This window comes from Chenopodium album, chromosome 19, assembly GCF_948465745.1.
Source record: "Chenopodium album chromosome 19, dcCheAlbu1.1, whole genome shotgun sequence".
Classification (NCBI taxonomy): domain Eukaryota; kingdom Viridiplantae; phylum Streptophyta; class Magnoliopsida; order Caryophyllales; family Amaranthaceae; genus Chenopodium; species Chenopodium album.
In genome coordinates, this window is record NC_137852.1 from 8,347,510 (window position 1) to 8,373,803 (window position 26,294).

Below are 26,294 nucleotides of genomic sequence, written 5' to 3' on the forward strand. Positions count from 1 at the left end.
TCTCAAGTTGTTTTTAGTAAAATTATAAATTGTTAATTATAAGACAAATTTAACAAAATCTTACGTGACTATATTTTTTAAAAAGGAAAAAAAAGTAATCATCATTCCTCCCTAAATTCATTTTACTACAAGAAAGTTTGTATACACATTATTATTTCCATCTAACATTGCAACACTTAAAGAATTTCCAAAACCTATTCAATAGTTAAAATCGAATGCTCCATTCCGAGTTAGTTTGGGTGAAGCGTACAAGTCCGTGTTAATACGATTGTTCCGTTAAACAAGTATGGTAACATTTGTCAAAATGTCAGGAAGAATCATTCATGGTCAAAAAGCGAAGCACATATGTACCTATTATGTACATGGGATACAAAAGATTACACAATGGATCAGCTACACAAAAAGAATGACATTTATCCTAGGCCTAATAATTTCTTTTACTCCTGTTGTTTTCTTTTTCCTTTCAGTTCTTTTGTGTTTCTCATCTACGCCCAAGAGCAACATACAAAAAACCTAATACTTGGGCAAGAGACAAAGTAAATGATGTTATGACTTATGACTGCCAAAATACGTCAAAGTCGGAACTATACAACGAGCGATCTTGTATCTCCAAATTTGCAACATGCCAATTTATCAGTCGAGACTGAAGACATTTACACAAAAGCAGTCCCACTGGAAAAATCCACCATTCACCTTCATCCCTGCAAATACAGCCAGCAACAAAGGAAAATATTATGAGGCAGGCAGACGACAGCCTATGTTTCCCTGTAATTAGCGAATAAAGAAAACATCTAGTAAAAAGGTTAACTTACAAGCCCCATGGCTGCAAATAGGGAATCATTTTGCTTCGTGATGCTTGAGACTTGTAGTGGATATAACCACAAATAAATGCAACCACCTGTTCACAATTAAAAAAAAAAAAGACAGTCGGCATTCAGCAGGGCCGCGAGATGAGCTGAAGAAGATCCAAATTGCCATTGCCAAGTTAATCCTTGTTAAGTAAGCTGATTGGCAAGTTGAGCCAGATATGCAAGTGTTATTAATAGATACTTCCTCCGTTTCTTTTTAGTTGACACGTTTTTTTAGTCACGTTTGCCAATGCACTTATTCAATCATTAATATCTTTAATTATCTACAAGCAAAAATTATGAAAAGTTGATATTTTAAAAGTATATAACATGACGAATCTAACAAGATCCCACATGAGTATATATTTTTCATTACGTATAAAGCACAAAACACGGTCAAAGGGAGGTGTGTGATTAGTGCTAAAGTCAAAGCGTGTCAACTAAATAAAAACGGAGGTAGTATTTTACTAGAGAAATCAATAAAAATAAATAAATAAATAAATAAAGCATCAAATTCTTTTAAATTATTAGATAAAGTCTTTAAGAAGATATAAACCATTATTGTAACAAAAGAGATGGAGAATTTGTACTTACAACGTTGACCAAAGAGGTGATGTTCCACAGAGCATACAGACGTGCAAGACCAGCTGAACGCCGAGGACCATGACTGAACAAAGCATTAATTCCAGCAGGAAATGGAAGAAGAATACCCAGTGGTAAAAAACATAATACAAGGAACACATCCACCATTGATACTGAATATAGCTGGAGTAAAGTAAGCAGCACTAGACTGAAATCCCCCAGAAGCAATATAGAGATAACCAAACCAACAAGATCCTGCAAGAGCACATCCATATAATAGTGATGGTAAGTTCAATATCCATGAAGACCCTTGTCAACTATATTTTCCAGCATAACTCAATACAAAAATTAATTAGCAGAATCCATTACCTGGTGCCCTACAGGCTTAGTATTGTGAAGAATGAGAGAGAAGGGGAAGAAGATATCTCTCTTTTCCTCCAGATCTCGTATATTTTCAATGTCCAAAATAGCTCCATATGACCTCTTCTGCCGCATCAAATATTCATCTGTTTTGCTAACATTGTCTAAGAGGGCATCTTCCCAGTGATAGCCTGATGAATTTCCTACCCGGATGCTGTTATGTGATCAGAAGCATTCATCAAGACAGTCACCAGAACTAAAAGATACTAGACGCAGAGGCTGAGTATACATATACAACAATATAAGAATAAATAAAGAAGGATCAACAAAGCACATACCTAGAAGGTAGCTCAGTTTGCATATTCCCATCATGATACTCAGGGGATAGAGACTCAAGGTTCTCATCAAGAGTACAAACCAAAAGACCATACTGACAATATCCACAAGCTGTTGCTTGAAACCAAGCAAGGTCAATACGTAGAGAATAATTCTTCAGCTTGGGGTTAGCATGACTTTCAAGCCACCTAAGAAGAGGTCGAAATGATTTCCTTAAGCATCCACGCCGAACCAAGCGTAGATGCGCATTAAGACCGGCCACCAGACGATACCAAGAGGTTGGAGGGACAGACTGAAGGGAATCATACCCCCAAAAGGCACGCACAGACAATCAACATTAAGGAAATTATAGTATCAAAAGATATTTATAAATATTTAATTCCTACTCAGACATGAGTTTACAACAGCATACCTGACTCATAAGGCTAGTAAGAATATTGTCACTGTGAAGAGTGAAGGGTGACATATAGCTTCCATCACCACCAAAAAGTATAGCCAAGGGGAACCTTTGAAGTAGATGAGGAGGGAGATCATTCCTTTTCTCATCACCACCAAGGAAAAAATCCACATATGCGAGCATCAAATCAGGAGTAGCAGCAACCTGTTAAATTCAAATGTGGGTTCAAAAATAAGCTTTAATAAAAACCTATTCTGAAGTCACTTCCTTTTTTTATCCATCTCCTTTTACATTACCACCATCCAACTCCTCACATATGCGAACATCTTCTCTCGTATCTTATTTCTCCTCACATGGTCCCCCCACCGTCCAACTCCTACTTTTTTTTATCTATCTCCTTTTACATTACCACCACTATCTTTGTTTTACAATATTTTACTCCATTCAGCTCACCAACCTACAACCAAGTTCCGGTCAAACCGATACACTTAAAATTAAATATAATAAAATTAATTGAATAAACAAAAACAGGGGGAACAATCAAACTATCTAATCAGTCATATTATCACAAACCTATCAGCTACCCCAATACCCTTTAGACGCAATAAGTTTGAAAAACTACGCCTTTCAGACAAATCAATATCTTAATTGAGAAAGACATCTTACAAATGTTACAAACAAGAAGTCAACAAAATCAGCAACCAGTACAAAATAATCCAAGAAAAAGCAAGTTTTAGTACAGGAATTACGTAATGAAGGTTGGTGAAAAAAAAAAAAAAAAAAAAAAAAAGCAAAACAGACAATCCTATTTCAAAAATCCAAAAACATTCAGATATTAAAGAACAGAAGAAAGTAAGCAGGTACAGAGCTTAACCTTTATCCCTTCATAAAGAGCACGAGAACGACAAGATCTTAAGCAAGCATGATCATATTCTGATCGAACAAATTCTCGAAGTCGCTGCAGTTTAATCCTGCGGCGCCACTGTAACCAAGACCAAGCCAATGGATATGCTAAAACACCAAGTATACTATATACTGATCCTTCCCACCACTGATATGTTGCAAGAAGATTAACCTCATCTACAAATCTATTAAAGGCACCCTCATACCTGCATATATGAAACAAGATACCCTTAAAGTTTGTAAAGATTTCAAGCACCAGAGAGCATTTAGAACTTGAAAGCCACGCTCAGGTGCATCCAAAGATCTATCAAATATATAATGGCTGAAAAAAAAGAAAGTACTAACACAATCTCTTTTAATTGTTCTGGTGGGGAGTGAGGGAGGTGCCAAGGCTCAGCAAAAGTGTTTGGCCCCATAAAATACATCCTGTGAACATGACTCTGAGACTCCTCAGCTCTGTTTGTTTCCAAGACCTGCAACAAGAAACAGCAAAGCAAGACAATAGTCTCAAGTTATCAACACTGCAAATATAAAATTAAAAAGAAAATAAATTGAAAAAACAAAGATGATTGAAGATCACTTCCGTAGTTCAAAATTTAAACCAAGTCATGTCCACTTAATTAGAGAATCCCCGCGCTCCCTCCCTCTTTCCAAACAAAAAAGTAAAATAAAATCAGAAGACAGGATTGTGCACCTCATTGAGCGACTCCAAGAATGGGAAAGAGTGATCTATCTGAGAGCCATGTTGAGTTGGAGCAGGGCCAGGTAATTCGTCGACCCCAACAAACCTCATACGTGCAACACTGAGCACTAGAGCCAACAGGATAAGGAGGCCCAGTAGAATAAGACCAAACATCCATGGTCCTCCAAACGTATAAATCAGCTCCTCAAGGGCTGTATAGCAATGTGGCATATGATATCTGTCTGAAACACATCTGTAAGGACATGTAGCTTCAGTTGCGCCACCTATCAGAAAGAATCAGTTTATTAATGAAGCGGCCAAGATTTAAGCATTACATCCTCCATATTGTAGTTTCCAGTGGTTAAACATGAAATTTCCAAATCTGAACAAATAATTACAAGAAATCACAACAGCCATAAAAGCTGCCATAACCTTTCACTAATTCAGCTCAGCAACTGTTAAACTCGTGCTGACATTTAATAATCAAGATTTAGAAGTACCTCTGACACTAACGTAAACAGCACGGTGGGAAAGCTCCAGTGAAGGACAATGACGGCAGAGATGTTCTTCAGATCCAATGACATCTTTATAAGTGCCAGGGGGGCATTCCTGTAAAGTAAAGCATTAATCTAGGAAAATGGACTCAGAAAAATTATATTGTGTGCACAGCCAACCTACTCCAAGCTAATGAAGACGAATTTTTGTGAGTGAATGGCACACTTATACACAGACGGCTTTAGAGATATGGCTGGCCAGGGAGCGCATTTTAAAAATTTATGGAAAACAAAAAAAATAACAAAGCATTCTTTGATGCAACCATTGATTTTGTCCAGAAAACTTTTTTTTTATTTTTTATTAGTTAGACTAATATGTAACTGAGTAAAAGCTACTAGATGGTGTCAGTTGTTTCCCATAACATACATGGCTAAAGGGGAAAAAAAGAAACATCTATCAGACCACATGCATAATATTTTCTACAACATTACAAGACATGTGCAGCTAACAAAGTAATTTTCAACTATACGACGACCAAAGAGACCACAAAACTCCAGTTAAAGATCAAATATCGTACATAAATTTCAATTAGACAAGCTGTTAGCTGGGGCCTCCCCAATCCCCTCCATTTTATTAATTTAAGATCAAAATATAAAAACTGCTTACAAAAACATGTACTATGATCCCATAACAGCAGCGCAATCCAATACAATCCAATTTAAAAATTTCTATCCTGGTCTTGGAAATTGGTTCCTATCACACTTAATAAGTTACTGAGCATTTTTTTTTCTTAGCAAGAGATTAGCCATCTACTCATGACTGCAACGTGGGTGACTCAACAGCCACTTAATTTGAGTAACTTAAATAAGAAAATTGTAGCAATAAGAGTAAAACCAATTAAATAAAAATTACAAAGAAAATTATGTAAGAACTTCACTTCCAAATTTACCTTGCAAAAGGTGCCATAGAGACCTTTAGGGCAAGCTTTTCCTGTCATTGTTCCATTCTCTCCAGCAGCACCTTCATCACCACCAGATCCTCCCCTATAACAAAGCAATAACACATCCAAGTGTCAGTGGAGACACTAAAAAAAAGTAGCAGAAAGAACAAAACTCATATATTTTCCAACTAACACGTAACAAGAAGAGACACGTCAGGCTCCAGAGAGAGGTATCAAAGAAAAATCACCATTTACAAAGACATACGAAGTATATTTAACTGCACACTTTAAACCATCAATTATTTCTTTATTTACTGGTGTCAAAAGAGGAGGGGGGGTTAAGATGTTTCAAGATTTTCAACACAAGAATTTGTACAAAAAAAATGTCCAATGCAAACACGAACCACTTCCATACATAAAAAGAACAAAGCACCACATATTCCTAAATTGCTAAATATCATCTGAACTTATACATTTATGAAACCAGATAAGAAAAATGCATACGAAAATGAAAGTATGACGAGGTAACTGCCAACTAAATAAATAACAAGGGAATGAACTATTGACTTAAGTATATAACAGAACAGCAAGTGAGACGTAAATAACACAAATGTATAAGAAAAATGCATACGAAAATGAAAGTATGACGAGGTAACTGCCAACTAAATAAATAACAAGGGAATGAACTATTGACTTAAGTATATAACAGAACAGCAAGTGAGACGTAAATAACACAAATGCCAGATTTATATTCATATCATTCACAAGACAACCCAATACAATAACAAAACAGAGCATGCAAATCCAAAGCAATAATGGCAATAAAGATTACAATTGCATGCAAAAGAAATTATCAAATAAGGAAGCTAATACAAACCCAGTGACAATTCTTCCCCTAACGCTGGCAATCGGCTGATAAAATTCACCGGTAGGAATATCAGACCAGTGAAAATGCACCCTGCCGCCAGCACCACCACCACCACCCAGTGGACCACCATTTCCACCGACACTAGATAGGGTGGCATTATCTCCAATAGTCAAGGTCCTCAAAAATAATAGCACAGTGCCACCTGATCCACCCCCAAGACCTTCACTGACGCTGTCAAAAATAGAATAAGCTTTCCTACTTCCATCTTTATAGCTTCCTCCATCAGCTCTCAGTGAGCCCTCAACAGAAAGGCTGGACAATGGATGCTCCATTGAACCCATGACTACAACACAAGGACAATAGGACACAAAGTGAAAATGTATACAATTAGTTTTAATTCGCATTAACTAGGAGTTCGAAAAGCTCACAACACAAAATCAGCAACTTCAATGTATTAAACAATTTAACAATAGCCAACAACCAAATATATGCATAATTGCCTTCTCCAAGATAAATGATCGTTTAGATAGGACATACGAACCCCTGCCAACCTATGGCGAACAGATTAACATATAGAACTATTTTCATAAGATATTTAGATCTAGCAAAAAGAGAAGTGTCAATAATATACAGATGGCATGGACTACAAAGTACATACCATAACCCACACTTCTGTAAATAATATGTGGAAAAAGAACAATCATTGACTAATACAGAGTATCATATAATAACAGAAATATTGGTGGACGGCCAACATATCTTAAAAAAGCAATAAGGCTTTGATAGACACTAAACAGAAGCCAATAAAATAAGGTGACATTCACATCTAAGCTCGCGGTACTTACCAACAATTCCACCACCAGCAGTAGAACCAGCTAAGCTATCATTTCCACTTCCACTACCAAGTTCACAAGGTAAATATTTATTTCCATATGATACCCCACCCTCAACACAAGTACCACCATGACATCCAGCCCCACCATTACCTCCATGACCACCACCACCACTGAGCCCATTACTGAGAAACTTTCCTCTGCCAATTCCACCAGTGCAACCTGCACAATTATAAAACATCCTTACTCAAAACAAAGGACCAAGTACTTACTACTTGTACTTACTACTTAGTAGATCCTCCCATTGCAGCCCAACCAAACATACAAAAATAAAATAAATAAAGTAAAAAAGGAAAGCAATAGGAATTTAAGGAAGGGATTGATGTCCATGTCAGAGCAACCACCGCAAATTACTGAACGACAGATACTGCCTAAGGTTATAGCTTAGGGATCTATTCCGAATCTCAGACCTCTAAAATGGATCCAGCTACATAACCAAATATACACCTAGACTAGAAGAATTTAAAATATGCGTACCCAAGCCAGATGCAGTTATTGTTCCAGATGGTCCCACATCTACAGTCCTGGCTCTATGAAAATGAATAACTGACCCTTCTATAGAGCCTTCAACAATCACGTCTTCAACTCTACACACCTGTGAACAACTCCTCCAAGTGAATTAGATTTAAATATTGATCATATTTGGATCTTGTTAATAGCATTCACTTAAAATACAGACCTGCAGAGTGAATGAGAGGGAAGAGTTCACATTACAATCTTCAGGAGGATGCAGCAATTCTAAAGGACAGTCATTGTCATCACAGTACAGCCTAGGTGTCCTGCAAGACAAAATGAATGAACCACTTTGACACCAAATGAAGTGGTAAAAAGGCTGAACTGTTAAGAGTTCAGCAAAACTCACATGTCATCTTTCTTTTCACTCTCCAGTGGGCCACGCAAGAAGGATCCTGGCCCAATCTGCAAAAGTTTATAAAAATGAAATGATTGCACGGCAAATCAATTTAATGTTCAACCATAATACAATAATGAACAAATGAATATTCTGTACAAACATTACTAACTGACAATAAAATAATCCAAACCATGGTATAAAATCCCAGGCACATCACAACCGCACTGTTAGGAATTTCAAGCTTACCGCGACCAAAATTTTAGGCCACAACAGCCACAAGCCACCCACATTGCCCGCAGCTGAGAATGTGTATGAGATTTAAAACCATGATCCAAACCATCACAAGAGGAAAGCATAGGATTATCAACACATCGCAGATCCAAAACAGAAACCTCCTATGGCCGAGGGTAGATTCAACATAAATCTAAAAATTTAAACCTTGACCCTAAATCTGATCGTCCCAATAAAATGTTCTTGCATTATTTCCGCCACCACGGGTGGAGCATTGCATTTAATGGATAACTTGCAAACTTTAAACATAAACTTACATGGATACCATAAAATAATGACAGCACCAAACGCTGTGCCTCAATCGCATCACCAGGACCTGTTAAATTCAGCAAACCTTGCCCATGAACTCCCAAATTAGCATTAGAGTGTATGGAAGATGATTCCTGGCATATAAATGAGAGTAGATTTCAATACATGGATAAGTGATCATGAACAAAAAAATTAAGTAATATTAAAAAACATAAAATAAAAAAGCAACATGACAGGAGGATGTACCCTTAAAACCAACAGATTACTGGCCTCAAGCAAGGATGTCGCAACTGCGATATCTGAACCCCCATCTACTAGCAATTGAGAATTCCACATCAAAAACATTTTCACAGACATACGAAGAGCTCCATACACCTGTGCTTGATTAAACATTAAGCAAAACACAGTTAATTACAGAAAGTAACTTAAAAACAATAAGAATAAAATATATGTTTGCAAAGATAATCAAAGCACCCAAACCCAATAATAAATATACAAAATTGTGAAAAAAAAAAAAAAAAAAAAAAAAAAAAAAAGAATGACGACATAAGAAGTCTGGCCATCCAGGGTCTAGCTAAAAAGATAGCCACTTTTCAAACCAAAATGCAAGATCTCTCAAAAATCAAAAACCACAATGGATGGCACCTTTAAACTTCCTATATCATAATACCCATTTTGTAAAACAACTAACAAAATAAAATAAAAAAATGATTTACTTCCTAGACGTATTTTAAAAAGTATTATGATGCTTTTATGCTCTCCACTCAAAAAACATTCAAATTAGACAGAGAACTGATTTTCTTGGCAATGTTAGTTTGCTACATAAAATATTTGATATTTGCATGAATCCAGAAGGTAAAGTCCGAAATAGCAGAAACCTTGATCACTGAATCACTCATCAATAATTCTTCAGCCAACAATTCAAATTCTGACGAAGCGTACTTTGCCAGCCCAAAGCTCAATTCACCACCAGCCTCCAGTTTAATTTGGCCTTGAACCTAAAAATTATAAAATGAAATTTAATTTATATAATATTAGAAGCTGAAATCTGAGAGTAATACGCTACAACATGTATCCAAGGGTGAGGGCACAAAATGAGACTAGAGCTTTCTGTTATGATAGATTAGATGTGTAGGCATAGACTGATCCAGTCCCCCAACACTGCAAATTAGAAGAATGAAAGTGAAGCTGAGACAATCCATTATTTTTACTAAATACTTCCTTGTTCCATTTTACTTAAAACAATTTGACTTACACATTTGCCAACGCATAACTTTCAACCATTAATATCCTTTATCATGATTAAGTAAAATTTATTTAAAAAAACAAACAAAAATAAAAAATAAATAAATAAGTTGATACTACGAAAATATACCATAGGACAATTTTAACGAGATCCCACTTGACTATACTTTGCCTTACATATTGATCACTAAAGATGGTCGAACAGAAATATGTGATTAGTGGCAAATGTCAAATTGTTGAGAGCAAAATGGAACGGAGAAAGTATATAGCTATTTCATAAAACATGTTATTGACGACACTAAATGAATAAATGAACGAAACAAACTGACCTGCACACGACTCCAAAGCAATGGAACAGATGCCTTCGCATGGTTTCGTACATACACATTGGTCCAAAGAGGCTGATTAGGAAAATCCATCAGCAAGGTGTTTGTGTCAGTAGAACGATTGTGGTTACTAATAATAAGGCTGCGGGGAACAGCATCATAAAGAGTGCCAGCAGCACCTGCATTATCTGAACATCCATAACTAATTCCACCTGCAAGCAGTGATGATGTAGGTGTCAAGTTAGCAATAAACAATTGTACAACTTTAAACAAAATATAATTAAAGTCATCATTTCACGAAAAATAATTATAATCTTCACAGACTATCTCATTGGAACAGAAAACATATATAGTAAAATTTAAGTCTCTCCCGCATAATCAATCTTATATGTTTACATAAATAAGTTTGATGATGTAATCAAAAGTATGGCACTAATTCAGTTATACCATCACAGTAAGACCTGAATTTTCAGGTCTGACATGAGAAGCCGAGTCCCGAGCCAGAGTAACATATAAAATGACATAAGCAAACCACAATATCCACAAGATACTCCCTTTCTAAACACTGTTCCTACTTAAAATATTTCATTTGAAGGGATACAAAATATTTCATTTGACGGGATACAAAATGTTAAATTCATCTCAATGTGTTTTCAAAATATTAACTTTTATACTTTTTAAAGTACGTATTTCAAGATATTGATGCTCACATGAACATGTGCAAAAGGCAAATAGGAACAAAATTAAGAAATGAAGGGAATAAGACGCAAAAAAGTTTAAAATTTAGGGAAAAAATATTCATAAAAACTAAAAGCATGAGTCTTTTAGTTAAAATTTTGAAGGTGTAAATGAGTTTGAGAACATAAAAAAGTAAAATTTTCCAACAGAACACTACTTAAAAATAATTTTATCTTGTTTCAGACGAGTCAAAGGACTCAAAGCACGTCATTACGTTTCAAGATGTGGTACATGGGGTACCACAATAGTTATGAGACACACATCTTAAAAAAGTGTGACCTATCTAGATTCTCATGTGAATTGTAATCCTATTATAAGAAAGACCCAGCCATCCATAACCAAGAAAAGCTGCTCATCCCACAAAATCCCACTTTTGGCTGGACCAAAATAGCAAATAGATTGTAAATCAAAGAAAATTTATGAAGCCGATGAATTTTTCTGAGGGCCATACAAAACAAAAGGTGCAGCAGGCAAATAGAAGCAATCAAATCAACATAGAAAAAGATAATGAGACAAGAAATAAGAATTAATCAAACAAAGATATAAAGAATTTCAATGAAGTGAGAGTGGATCAAACAAAAATAAGTAAATATCAAATATCTCACCATGAGTATAAGTGTTTGGCTCATCACGCCAGCTAAAAACATCAATGGAAATCCTCCCACCACCTCCACCACCAAAACCATTGCCCCCACATGCACTCACTTTACCATCACCAGACCTGCATATGAGCAAAAGAAGCACCAAAAACCATACATTTGCAAATCAACACAACATAAACTCAGTTAACTTGAGACAGAACGCACATAGTAAACATTCATATAACTCCTAACCACTATAATGGAGAGAATAGAAGGGTAACCAAATAAAGGGAGAAAAAAGTTGTGCCTTTGATTATACATTTATACTTCCAACTTCTAAAAGCTTGTTCTCTTCAGCTTATTTCTGAAACTTATGACTAATTTGTAAATATCCATTAATTATTACTATATATCCTTAGTTGCATATTAAAAAAAATTATGATAATAACATGCATGAAAAGTACACGTTGAGAAAAATTTAAGAAGATCCTACTTATTACAAAACACCAATATTAGAGGTTCTGACTATGTCAGACTTTAAAACCATGTAGGTTGAATTCAGAACCTACATGTTAGAACTTAAGTGTCAACATACTCCAGCAACCTACTAATTACAAAACACCAATATTAGAGGTTCTGACTATGTCAAACTTTTAAACCACTCAAAATCTTAAATATTTTCCCAAAACTAATTTTCCCAAAGAGGAACTTCATCTTCATGATTAGTTGACACTTAGCTCCATAGACAATGGCCATTCTAGTAGCTACATAATAAACTTCAATCTTGACTTTATGCGGTATGTTTAGGTGCTTGTCGATATAAGCCACACAAATTGATGCAATACACAATATCCTCATCTCATCATTACCTTGAACAATAAGCCCAAATATTTAAAACAATCTACCATTATACACAGCATACATCCCAATCTTAAAAAATATATCCAACACATCCCTAACTTTCCCAATCATACACTACAAGTCTCCAAGGGCTCCATATTAACTCAATATTCTTTGATAGTTTGGCATCTAACTAATATTCTTGTCATTGGCGCTTTGATATCACATCCACCAATGTCAATTCTTGAAAAATATCATACACCACATAAATGCCCTTAGATTGTCTTTATGCACTCGTATAAAATAATGAGCTATTGTGAAAAGTATAAGGCTGAATCAAAACTTGTCATTGATAAAGTCCTACATATATATTTGGCATTCTAAAAATTGTCTCCCACCCCACAGCCTAATTTTTTTAAAATATAAATCTCCGACAACACTTCACTAATTACTCAATAATAAACACTTATTTATCAAAAAAATCCCAAGTACATCCTATAACTTATGATACTCTATTAAATGCATGACAAATGAATAGATTCCACTATAGATCTTGAAGGCATAAAACCAGGTTAATTCTCTTATACGTTCTTATAAGGATGATGACATGATGTATAATTGATTGTTAAAAAAGCAAAAATTCAAGGACCTCTACCAGAACTACAAGAACAGGAGTACAGGACACTCGTAAGGGGACACACCATTCATGAAGCATTGCGTTTAATGCTAAAAGATAAAGGTCTTTCAACATTACAAAGACAAGTACAGACATTGTAAATTGACTTTTTAATATTTCTTGTTGAACTCTTATCTCAAGCCTGACTTTAAATAATTTATTGCATGACCTTTTCTCATTTTTACTCTTTTTCATAACTTTGTAACGACAAATATGCAGGTGTTGGTTGAAAATCAAAGCATTAAGAGTTACATAGCCTTGTAGGATGTATTTGAAATAAATAACCCTGTTGATTTCTTCATCTAAACTCCTAACCCATAATTGTGTCATGTGGGCAAGTAAACTCTTCTTTGATTACAAAATCTATCAAGAGTTTCATATTATTGAACATTCAAAAACGAGCTGTAAAACCTCAAAAAAAAAGGCAGGTTATACCCTCAAAAAATTGAATATTTCTTTCTTTCCAAGTACACTACCAAATAGCCTTTATTCATTCTCCTTTTCTAAGCCACACAAGCATCCGTAATAGAACAAGGTTGAACCAAATTCACCTCAAACAAGGCTAAGGATAAACTCCAAAGGAATAAAACAAAAGGGAAGAAGAATCCTCAAGGTACAAAATAAATGCTCACAATGTTAATTACCTTCTCTTAAGAAGTTATGAGCATCCTCAATTAAAAGCTTTTCACTAACTGGCTAACAGCTGCCAAGTAAAGAATCAAGCTTTAGGAGACCTTTTGTCTACCAAAAATAATTCTTCAATTGAATTCCTTTACCATCTTCCTTATCATATCCAGTTCATTTCAACTAAATTCCACCCCTCCTGCTCTTAGCGTATACCCAAAAGCGTATAATAGCCATGACTTACAAGTTTAAGCAATGACTTCTCACACATTAAAATGTATTACATTGCTAAAAGGGAAGCATAAATGATTAAGAAAGAACATATGCATACATTTAGGGGGACAATCTGAACTTCCTAAACTAAAAGGGGAAAACCATGTCTTCTAGGGCTACATACCTAACAACCTAGTTATTTGGACCAACTAATTAATATCCCATGGTCTTGCCAATAGAAAAAGCATTGCTTTATAAAGACACCACTCGGCCAATAATTTCTTGATAGATAGTTTGATAGGGAAGCTACCCACCCTAATCATCTTCATGAGAAAAAATCAATCAACCTTAAAAATGAAATGTGATAGATAAACCTCGACCAATGCCACAACTATACGTAGATTGAACCCTCAAATTTTTCGCTATAACATGAATATATAATACAACAATTCTTTAAAATCAGATTACACTGCAGCTAAACCAGATACAATCAAGTTATTGAAGTTAATTGAGACCTGCGTTACAACAATGTTAAAGGGTTATGGCACATCACCAATCTAAACAAGAAGGTATGTTTTGTACAATACCATCTAAACACAAGCAGGTATGTTTTGTCAGAAATAGACAATCGCATTGAAAAATGTATCCTACTGTTATCGAGTGTTCAGAAATCAATAGCTAGAAAACAAACCTAACAAAAAAAAGTGAAACAAACAAGGTTGGAAAGAAAGGGTTAAAGATATTTACATTTTGTGAGCAATGATGTGGATGCTCCCACCAGAACCACCACCACCTTTGTTTCCCCCATTGCCACCATCAGCCAAAACCGCCGCATTCACCACAAGATACTCCTTTACACAAAGCCTAACCCGCCCACCTCCTCCCCCACCATAATCAACCTCTTTACTCGTACTCCCTCCCTTACTCCCGTAACTCCAAGGCTTATCCAACGTTGACCAAGAATAAGTATCCCCACCCCAATAATCCTCAGGACTCTTCGAATTGTCAATCAAACAGCAAGCGCCTCGACCTCCATGTCCTCCACCCGACCCATCTAACAAAGCAGGCGACCCACTCGTCTGGGGCGGGGGATCACCCGCTAATCCCGTGGTATTTATCACTGACCCTTGACTAAATGTTGCATTCCAAGCAGCTAAATCAAAAGTACCAGCAATAATCGTGGAATTTTCGCCTAAACTAAAATTACCAGTAATATTGATAGCAATCTCACATCCTGGAGCTTCAACACAGTTGAGTTTTACATTAGGGAGGATGAAAAAATTGCCCGTCCCTTGTATATACACACTATCAGTAAGATTCAAATCCGATACAATTTGACAAGTGGTATCCAAAGAACCAACACCATCTAGATCTCCCTCACACGATACAGTCGGTGGATGAGGCGGAGGAGGCGGCGGCGATGGCGGCGAATAATCATGATGAGATAACAACATACTCAATTCAACATCATCAACACCACCACCACCATCATCCAACAATGAAGAAGCATAAGCAATTGGAGATAGAAATCCAGGGTTTAACAAGAACAGCAGCAAAAGTGGAATCATTGAACAACGGAAACTCAACATTACAGTAATCACAACAACAGATTAAGCTAAACTTGATTCAAGAACACTATTTAACAGATATCTAGGGTTTAAGAACAATAAAAAGAGAGAGAATAATATCATCGAGGAACTGAAATTCGCCATTACAGTAACAGAAGAGAGGACAAAATCAAACCGAATCGAATCGGAAAATTGTTCTGCTTCATCAAAATTAGCGGAATTGGCGAATTGAAGAACCTGGAAAAGTGATGAATTAGGGGAGAAATTGGGGGAAAATTGAAGATTGAGTTTGGAGAAGAGAGAGCATCCAGAAAAAACCCTAGAAATGGTGTGAAAATCTGCTCTCTGGGTTAACAGTGGAAAGAGGAGAGAGAAAGAGAAGAAGGTGGTTTTTAATTAAGACAGTTAATTTTCACTTGAAGAAAAGAATACAGTGGAAATGGTTTGAAAAAACTGTAAAAGCAGTTAGCGAGATAGAAAGAGTCATTGTCCAAATAATGTAACGTTGAAACTAAATTTAATTTAACTACTTAACAAGCCATTCGTTATGATTAACAAAAGGTGAGGAAATAGTTTTTATCTATAGTACTAACAAATCAATAATCACGGATTATTCTAAATTAAACTCACTTAATGTTATAAGAATTGTGATGTGTTTGTGAAAAAAAAAAAAATGTGAACGTCATTCAGATGATTTAATAAAGTTTTGAAGGTGAGATTAGATATACTCCATACGTAATAAGAATCTCGTTAAATTTTGTATTACTTTATACATTTAATTATAAAAATAAAAAGGCAATGAATAAAATTTTGAGATGGAGAAATTATTATAGTAATAAATACATTAAGATAAGCCAACCCTTATTAACATTCTATTTCATATAATAGCAAAAACATAAAAACCTATATTGTGCTAAGTCAAAGTGTGTCAGATATATAATTACGAGGAATATCATTTTAGGTCATGTTTGCCAAAAGCAGCGGGTTGATGTTAAGATAGCGTCAATTAGTAGTGGCGGTTGATAGTATAAATGTTTGGCAAAGTAACGGTTGATAGTATGAGTGGTTGGCAAAAGTAGCAGTTGAAATACTAAATATATCAAACTTCATATAGTAGCTACCCCGCTACTTTTTCTAACGTCTGAGAAAAGCTACCTAAACGCTACCTCTTATGTAAAATGTAACCGCTACTTTAATAGCTACCTTGCCAAACACTCTCAAATTTTTTTTATAATATTGTTTTGACTAGTCAAAACACTAACCGTTGTCCGCTACCTCAAACACTACCACCAAACAAAGCCATAATTGTCAATATCAATTTTTTACAAGATTTTGGAAGAGCCTAAAGGCAAATTAATCTTTAAAAAACTTGTGCAGGCAAATTAACCTTCAAAAAACTCGTGTAAATTCCGTACATATATTTTTATTATATTATTATAAGTCATAATCTTATATTGGAAGCACAAATTATTATTTTGTCTAATTTATTAATTACACTATAAGTCATATCATTATCATAAATAATAAATTGTTTAGTTATAATAGTTAAGGATAACAATGCCTTTTTCATATTAATTATGTTACAGATTGTAATGGTGTTAATCTATGAATTAAATGCTTTTTGGGTCATGTTTCACATTATTGTAATGTTGGTGTGAGGTGTGATGCAGGAGGGGCAATGTAGGCTTAAACCAATAGGGATGATAATTAGTTTAATAATTAGGTATGCAAATATTTAAGACCTAATTTAAAGGTTCATTGGGGTTAAAATTAAATGAGTTCAAGTTGTAGTTCAAGTCTATATATGTTTAACAAATTGTTATACTAATCATACTATTTATAATTTATAAGCTCGGGTAATTGTAGTATGATAAGTAGATGTATATCAATCTACTGATATTTTCTTGCTATATTCGACATGTGTACTTAATCAAATGAATGGCTTGATTAATTCAAATTATGTTTTGACTTGATAAAATATAGTGAAAATTAGTGGATGAGTTGGTGCCAAGTACAAGATGAAGAAGCTTATGATGATAGTTTATCACTATTTATACAAATTATTTAGACTATACATTAACTTAAAAGGTTATTATAGAGTTTTTCTATTTTTAAAAGTGTGTGAAGTATTTTATTTATTTAATTAAACTTCACAGGTATAATCACATGAAATTTCCTTCATATGATGATATGTTATACAATATTCTTTTATAGTGTTGATTGTACACATTGTTACAAAGTACCTTTGTAATACCGCTGATACTAAATGAAGACATGTGGCTTAATATGAGTAACTTTTCAAACCCCTTATTTCCTACAAGTCTTTGCTATTTGAAATGCTATTATGTCTCATTTCGGACCAAAAAAAGTATTGTAACATTTTTACGTTTAATGTGATTCCTAAAATAAGAAAGAGTATCCAACTTGATGGTCTTGCAACGTTGACTTGACCAACAAGTGTCAAAATAAACCAATCCAAATTTTATTACATCATCACATGATAAATGAGATATAAGCATGAACACAAGCAATCATAGAAGTGGAAGATCTTAAATGCACGTAGCATTAAAATGTTAAAATAATAAAGCAATTCATAAATGACTACAAAATCTCAACAAAATAGCGGTAAGAATGCAGCAAATGCAACTACAACTATGCACAAAAATCAGCATCAAATTTATTTCTAATTACTCTAAACAATTGCCATGTATTATATCAAAATCGGATCCCTTTGAAATTTTGAGCCAAATTAGAAAAGAAAGCATATAATATACGGTAATGGAATTTCCAAGAATCATTTTGATAAAGATCTTACGTTATTTTATGGAAAATCATGAAATTTTATAGTACGTACTTGTTACATTTTGATTTTGTGGCCTATAATGTACTACATCTGTTTCATATTATTTGCAACAAAGAGTTATTATTTATGTGACATAAAATATTCTTTTATTGCAAATAATATGAAATAGTCGGAGGTAGTATATATATTTGTCCACGAATACATGTGACTAAATATTAATATTCCCTCTGTTTCTTATTTCTTGCAACAAAGGGAGGTTGCACGGTTCCCAAGTCAAAAGTTTTTAAGCATGATTAATAAAAAGTAAGGGTATGTTAATAATGTAATTAAGGAGAGAGGGTGAATAATTAATTAAATAACTAAATGTTCAGCAGCACCACCGATGAACACACATGCCACTAGAACCACCAGCAACGAAATGCTACCACCAACGAAACCACCCCGAAACCACCTAGAACCACCCGAAATCACCCAACGACACTACAACCACCACACTAAATCCACCCACCAAACCCACGAAACCACCAAAACCCCTCCTCCACCCTTGCGAAACTACCGACACCACCGACACTACCAGATCTAGACCCACCGACACCACCAAGGCACCAACACCACCGAAAACGACCAGTTCAAGACCCACGAAACCACCAACCCACGCCACCAACCCATGGAACCCACGACCACCAAACCCACGCCACCAACCCCACCAATCAGATATGAAACCCACTAAAAGGTGGTTTGGAATTTGATTATGAGAGATGAAGATGATGCAATGATAGATGAAGGAGGAGAGAGAAAGACAATGTGTTTGATTATTTGGGTGTGATTTAATTGATAATCAATTTAGATTAAGGTTATAATGGGTTGTTATTATGTGTAGCATTATGTGTTAAATTTTTTTTAGTACGGGTATATTGGTCATTTTGACAGAAAAAAGTTTCCAAATAAGGAAAAAAATAAGTTTGTTGCAAGAAATGTGAACCACCCCAAAATGATAAATGTTACAATAAATAAGAAACGGAGGGAGTATAAAAAGTTGGTTAAAAAAGCGTTATAAAAAGTTAATATTAATACATTTTAAATCTAATTTATTATCATTTTTTTTTTTGCAAACCAATTTACTATCTTTGTCTTTCGTGACATGGTTGTATTTTTTTTTTTTTTTTTTTTTTTTTTTTTTTTTGACACAACATGGTTGTATGTTTATAATACTCATGTAATTAGTGTTTTTTTGCAGGCAAAGTTTATAAAAGTTGATAATAAAAGTCAAAGTGTAACAAACAAAAAAAAAGGTAGGAGGGAGTAATATATAATTTATACAATTTACTTATTAGGATTATAGTTCCTAATTGAAAAGGAAGATAAAAACTTTAGACCAAAAAGGAGAAGGATACATACATGTCAAGCTAAGTGCATAAAAACAAGTGTAGGAAATTACAAAAAATATTTCTTGTTCCAATTTTCATCATGGATGATGTCTACTCGTTTATATCATGATTCATGAGACCCTCTTCATGTTTATTTTCTGACAAATATTCTTCTCTTACACATATTTGGAATCCAAGGAATAAGATAATTAGCATACAACAATCATTTCGCATGGTTCGGGTTTGATTTGATCTATTTCGATTCAGGCCATATATAGGTGATTAGACAAATACCTTGATTTTGTTCAGCTTGGGTCAAATTTACTAATAATAATAAAATGAAGATTTAGTTATTTCAAAAAAATAAAAAAATAAAATAAAAAAAAACCCTACTCATAGTATTAGTCATGTTCATTTTCAAATCGATTGGAATCAGTTCCAATCAATTTTTTATTTGAGCCACAATATGATTATCTAATTTCATTTGTAAAACTGAATTTTTTTTTTTTTTTTGAAAGAATGTAATACTGAATAGTCTAATTCAATTCAAATTATCAAATATGGGTCAATATTTAATTCTCCGTATTGTAATTTCATTTGTAAAAAATTGTTAACTTGAGACCGTCTTATTCAAAGTATTACCAAACATAGTGAGTGCGCTTTGAAAATTACTTTATTAATGCTCCCCAAACAACTTGCTTGCAGTAAACAAGCTGAGCATCTGACGAGAAGTGTAGTATACTCTATATGCACATTTCTTCATCAAAAAGAGAGTATATTTATTACACTAGGCCAAAAGAAGGAAATTTAGGTAATGTGACAGAATAATCTATACGCTTCTATACAAAGGATTTTGTGTACAACAAGATACATGGGATGAACATAACAAAGGCATCTGATATTTTCGAGTTTCGTTTCTAATGGAGTTATCTTAGACTATAGATCTATGTAATGCTTTAGATTTCTTCGATTCTCTTCGTTCTTTAGCTTATTGAAAGCCTTCTTCTCCATTTTTCTTATCCATTCTTTGCTTACGTTGAATATCTTTCCGACCTCATGAAGTGACATACAATGGCCTTCCAATCCATACCTAAGGATCAAAACCCGTCTCTCTTTTGGATCAAGCCCTTGGAGGAGCTTATGTACGTCGTTTCTCATATGCTGCTTCATTACGGTTTTTTCAGGCATCTCTAGTGAGATATCCGGAGTGCATTCCTGTATCACAGATGCCAAATGGAATTATATTCTCTTCTACATGATAACAGAACCCAATTTGACTCTTTAGATGATATGCTGCATCAAACTTCTTTCTATCTTCAGTGTTATCGAATAAAAAAAACTACGGTCTACAGAGTACAAAAACACGAAACCAAAATAAGCTAGAGAATAGGGCCAGTTCCTGGCAGCAAAAGAGGAAACAAAAAATAATATGCAATAGGATTACAGCCTAAAGCATTGTTTCCCATCAATCATTGCAATAGTGAAAACGAAAGTTGTACACCTTAATCAATCATACACAAAAATTTAAAATAAGTGTTTGAAACTCTCAGATTCACGGAACTTGACACAATTTCAATTCATATAGGTGGAAGGAAACACAAGTCAGATAAGACACATATTTGCTCATGATAAAGAAGTGAGGTTTGCATCAAAAAAATAAAGAAGTGAGGTGCACTGTCTTACCAAATATTTAATATTTATATCTCCAACTTTTGAATCCAATGAGCCCACGATTCGAAAGCACTTATCAGCAGACTTAATTTTATCCAAGGAAAGACCTGTGACTTTTGAAACTTCATCGTCATCAGGGTGTTTACCCTGACTTCTTTTTAGGGTCTTTCGAGCCTTTTGTACGCGGCTTATTGTAGTGCTTAATGTTGCCTACATGAAAAAGGAAAATTATAAATACTAGAGAATAAATTTGCAGAAAAATAAATATCCATGAATACTCAAGAATAAGTTTGCAGAGAAATAAATAGCCATAATATTCTTGTACATACAGGAACTTTTATCCCTCTTCCATGCCGAGAAACCAATTGAGACATCGCTTTTCTGATCCAGTATTGGACATATGTAGAGAATTGATATCCCCTTGTGTGGTCAAACCTTTCAGCACCTTGCAATATTCCAACGTTCCCTGCCTGTGAAAAGATTGGTAACAATCAATAATTTCCAGGAAAGCAACACATAAGCTCAGAAAGCAACAAGGCAGATTGCATATGTTATTTTGACGTCAATTCATCCAATCTAGTAGAACAACTATCTTCTTGGAAGACAGAATATAGGTTCAATATTAAAAAGAGCTAGCTTTGAATTATTGAAGCCCAAAGAAGTCATATTCAGTGTAAATCCAATTATTGAAGCCAATGAAAATGAAAGTTCTAATTAGTCTTGCATACAATTTCCTGTTGGGCATAGCAGCATATAACGAACTATGAGTAATTACTGATTAATGGCATTAAGATACCAGAAACAAATGCAATGATGCAGGGCCATTAGAAGACAAGATTGACTAAGCAATTGATACTCCCCAAAGCCGAATTAGTGTGCTTCATTTGACGTTTAATAAAATGATCATGGCGAGTTTTTCACCATTATGCAAGCAGAGCAGCAAACATTCTCAAGTCTCAACAGTTTCTAGCTTTCAACTGGAGCTCTTGTAAAGAATAGGAAAGAAAGGATCTTTTCTCTTAGAGATGGACGAAAAATAAATCACCTGCATTAAGTCTTCATGTGCTACTCCTAGTCCTCGATAGTATCTCGCAAGGTACAATACTAAGGAGCGACCACTTTTAAGAAGTTCGTCCCTGCAATACCAACCAAAGTGCAAATCATGCTGCAACACCTTTTCATCAATACCAGCTGCTTCAGCCCAGCAATTTAAGCTCACTGCCTTTCCAGTTTCCTTTTCCAAGGTTGATTTCATCTTTTCTAATTGCGCAACTACCTTAAACAGTGAGGGGTTATTATAAGTAACCAGCCTAGAGTATGCTAAGTTGCTAAGCACCAAAAATAGATTAATGATAATAAAATATAAAAACATCAACAAGAGATAACCTTTATTCCCCTTGACATCTCTGCTTCATTTTTGGCAATTACTGCTCTTCTGCTTCTCGCCTTGGTCTTCTTTGCTGCAGAAGAAACTACATGATGCATTGAATTCTCAATGGAAAATTCGGATCTACAAGCACATTTTTTACTGGTAGGTTGTAACCTCCTCTGTTGTCTTGATTTCCTTTCTTCCTTCCTCTTTGAGAAAACCACATTTTTTTTCAAAATATTCTCTTTTCTAACATTTGCTTGGTTATCTACAGTGACCTGATCAGGTAAGTCTAACACATCAACAGTCCTAGATAAACATGCATGAAACAACTGCAGTGCTCCCAGCCTTCCTAATTGAACTAGAATATCTCTTTCGAGCTTCAATAACTCAGAATCAGATACTTTGTTCTCAAGTACATTGATGTTTTCCATTAGTACATGAAAATGTGAAGCACTGCAGGCTTGTACACTCCGAACATATACAGAGGTGTCTCCTTCGGGCAGTACTTGAGTATTTTGCAGACCTTTGCAGGGTCGTTTACTGATAGTCGTCTGAAAAAAACAAAAGATTGGATTACACACTCAGAATTGCTCCTGATATAGTAAATTAGAGTTAATTATACACCTCTTTACCTCCAAGTTTGAGTAGTCATTCTCAGCAGTTTGTGATACCGAAGAAGAACTTGCATGTGGTCTTGATGTGTCTTTACGCAGAATTTCACTCTCATCAAAGCCAAATGTCAAGAGAGACAGCCTTGCTGAGCCAAAATCAAGCTCTTTACCTCGAACTGCAGGTTCCAAAATAATTACAGAGATTCAACACATTTACCGGGAACTAAAAGCATACCTAGTCTAACATGTATGATACTCCATTTGTCTCAAAAAGAACATTACCAAAATGTGTAAGTTTTTAAAAGATATCCTTGGCGTTGGGAAAGGTATAACATGTATGATACTTCCTTTATCTTATTTAAAAAAAATAAAAAATAAAAACATAAAAATAAAAAATAAAAACCATATTTTGATATTGTTATAGAATTAAAAATTTAAACAATGTACAAGTTTCAAAAGACAAGTATGGCGTTGGGCAAAAGAAAGAGAGTAGATGAACTGGGCAAGTTTATAAAGGGTTGAGCGAGGGTGTACCAGATAGTACACAATTATTCAGAAACCTTGTTCATGAGGAGGTTAGGAAGGACCAGAAAATGCATTTTGATAAGAAAAACTAGAAGCCCTGAACAGTATATATATATACATTTTTATTTTTTTTTTTAGGAAATATATACTTTGTATAAGTCATTAAAATCATTTTCTCTATACCCTGGAAAGTGGAAATGGGCATTCTTTTTCAGACAGCTTGAATGGAAGTGACCTTTAATCCTCAAAGAGTAAACATGATAGCAGCAAATCTAGGCCTTTCTAGATAAAGACAGGTTTGGGCAAATATAAAAGGATTAAGTAGTTTCTAATCCCGAAGTTTGAGTTAGTCAAACCTCTAATACTTGTATTTGAAAATTACCTAATCAAAGAAGAAATCTGGATGTAATCCTCCAAATTTCGAATAGCTAGATTTAGAAGCGTTTCACTATGAGGAATTGTTATTTTGGGTTTCATAAGATAAGTTTGCTGCCAAAAAACTACAAATCCAATTCGAGAACACACAGAACAGTGAACACACAACAGCAACTACCAACAATCAATGAATATTCTTTTAAGCTAACAGATTAGGCATTGTCTGCCATATATCCATGATAACAAGAATTACGGTTCTCATACATAACTTCGGTAAATATTACAACAGCCTACGTAAATAATTCTACGAGGAAAACTAAGTTATCTCCAAGATTTGTGAATAATGCAAATTGCAAACCTAAATATCCTAATTCCTAAGCCACCCCACCCCCGTTCTCGACACCTTTTAAAAAATCCTTCATCAAGTCAGGGAAATTACACGATGCGCCAATGCCACCTAAATACGACTTTATACACAAATCTCGACGATGAATCTATCACACATGTAATTCCATCTTGATCTATAAGTGCTTGACATTACACCCAAGTGATGCAACCATAAACCATACAAATAAAATTTAAAAAGACCAACATACATCTTCACAATCCCAACTAAAGTTCTTGAATTCAGTGTTCAGTCTACTATCAAATAAAGAAATCATAGTTCAATTCAAGCAATTTGTGTAGTATATCATACAAGTGTAAAGTTTAGGAAATAAATCAATTCAAGCAACTTGTATAGATTATGTTATCAAATATCAAACCAACCAAAATGCTAGTTCAATTCGAGCAATTCAGGTTCAATTCGAGCAATTTTGCAAACTATACTATTAAATACTTCAAACCCACAAAAATTAACAGCAATAAACAACATTAAACTTCAAAAATTTTGTACCGTACATCAAAATTTAATAAAATTACAAAACCTTAATCAAGAAAAGCTAAAATTAAAAGGGGGAAAAACTTACAAGAAGAAGAACAACAAGGAGGGGATGAATTGATGGTGAAAGGAGAACGAAGTGAAGGAAGAACACATCTCATCATATAGATATTAGGAAGCAGAAGAGTAAAAGGGAAATGATAGTGGTAGTAGTAAATTAAAATAAGCAGAAAATGGACAAAAATTGGGTGCCTCAGCTCTCCACCACCGGTTCTTCATCTTTTTAGGAGAAAGATTGAAGAATGACTGGATATTTTCTGATTTGCTATAGGATTTTCCAGGTAGAATTGTCCCACGTGTATATTTTTTATTATTTTTTTGTGGTTGGAAGGTGAATTTAAATTTTTTTTTTTTTTTTTTTTGGTTTTTTTTATTATTAATCTTATTAATGAATATTGATTGTGATTGAGGTAAGCTCTTGCATAATAAGAGGGTGATTTATCAAGTTAACGTTCCGTGGAATAAAGAGTTTGGTGAGATTTGATCTTTAATTTATTGCTTTGATGTTCGAATTAGCTCAAATGACATCACTATTGACCAATTTAACTCTAATTTGACGATTTACTAAGACTTAACACTTATCTAAGCTTTACTAACTTCTACATAGTATATGCTTTATAATGATCTATAATTTAAGTTTTTTATGTCGTGTTCAATAGACTTACGTTTCAAGTTTATCGTAAAGCACTATGATCATAAATTAAAGATTTTATGCTACAAGGTTATTGTATTACATTAAGATTGCTTGAAAATTTTCTATCTTGAACGTATTACATAATCATGCATTCATTGATCAATGTTATTAATTTACAATCATGCATTGATCCATATATGGCCTTTTACCGGTATATCTTCTTCCAAAATAAAAAGATCACAAATTTGGATTGGACTTATGTATGACTCGTTTATTTGTTGTCCATTTATGCAATGATGGATCAGCCCAAAGTTTTGGAGCTGCATGATGATTATGGCCCAAGATAGCCCAAGACCATTTAACAAGCAATATGGTAAAATGGCTTGTTGTCTCACCCTTTGTAAGCCCAATTAGTACACCCCTTCAAACTAGAATAAGTGGTGTCCATAACAATTTAACAACGTTGGTGAAATAATCCTTGCCAAAAA

At 34.4% G+C, this 26,294-nt stretch overlaps 2 protein-coding genes across 2 annotated transcripts; both read right to left on the reverse strand.

The window, feature by feature from the left end:
• Positions 1-287: 287 nt before the first annotated feature.
• LOC145595844 (uncharacterized) lies at positions 288-15,896 on the reverse strand. Its single transcript, XM_081652280.1, has 22 exons — positions 14,688-15,896; positions 11,612-11,727; positions 10,272-10,480; positions 9,576-9,695; positions 8,944-9,072; positions 8,706-8,831; positions 8,167-8,222; positions 7,984-8,083; positions 7,782-7,899; positions 7,257-7,466; positions 6,421-6,754; positions 5,553-5,646; positions 4,609-4,717; positions 4,121-4,392; positions 3,772-3,899; positions 3,398-3,632; positions 2,539-2,727; positions 2,129-2,418; positions 1,800-2,004; positions 1,443-1,685; positions 813-898; positions 288-701 (listed from the first exon to the last, which is right to left on the reverse strand). The coding sequence occupies exons 1-22, from the start codon at positions 15,527-15,529 to the stop codon at positions 554-556; spliced, it is 4,359 nt and encodes a 1,452-aa protein (XP_081508406.1). The 5' UTR covers positions 15,530-15,896; the 3' UTR covers positions 288-553.
• A 4,437-nt stretch (positions 15,897-20,333) lies between these two features.
• LOC145595848 (RNA polymerase sigma factor sigC-like) lies at positions 20,334-25,334 on the reverse strand. Its single transcript, XM_081652283.1, has 7 exons — positions 25,201-25,334; positions 23,354-23,508; positions 22,736-23,272; positions 22,395-22,625; positions 21,679-21,819; positions 21,362-21,559; positions 20,334-20,893 (listed from the first exon to the last, which is right to left on the reverse strand). Exons 1-7 carry the CDS (start codon positions 25,274-25,276, stop codon positions 20,615-20,617), a joined length of 1,617 nt encoding a protein of 538 aa, XP_081508409.1. The 5' UTR covers positions 25,277-25,334; the 3' UTR covers positions 20,334-20,614.
• Positions 25,335-26,294: the final 960 nt, after the last annotated feature.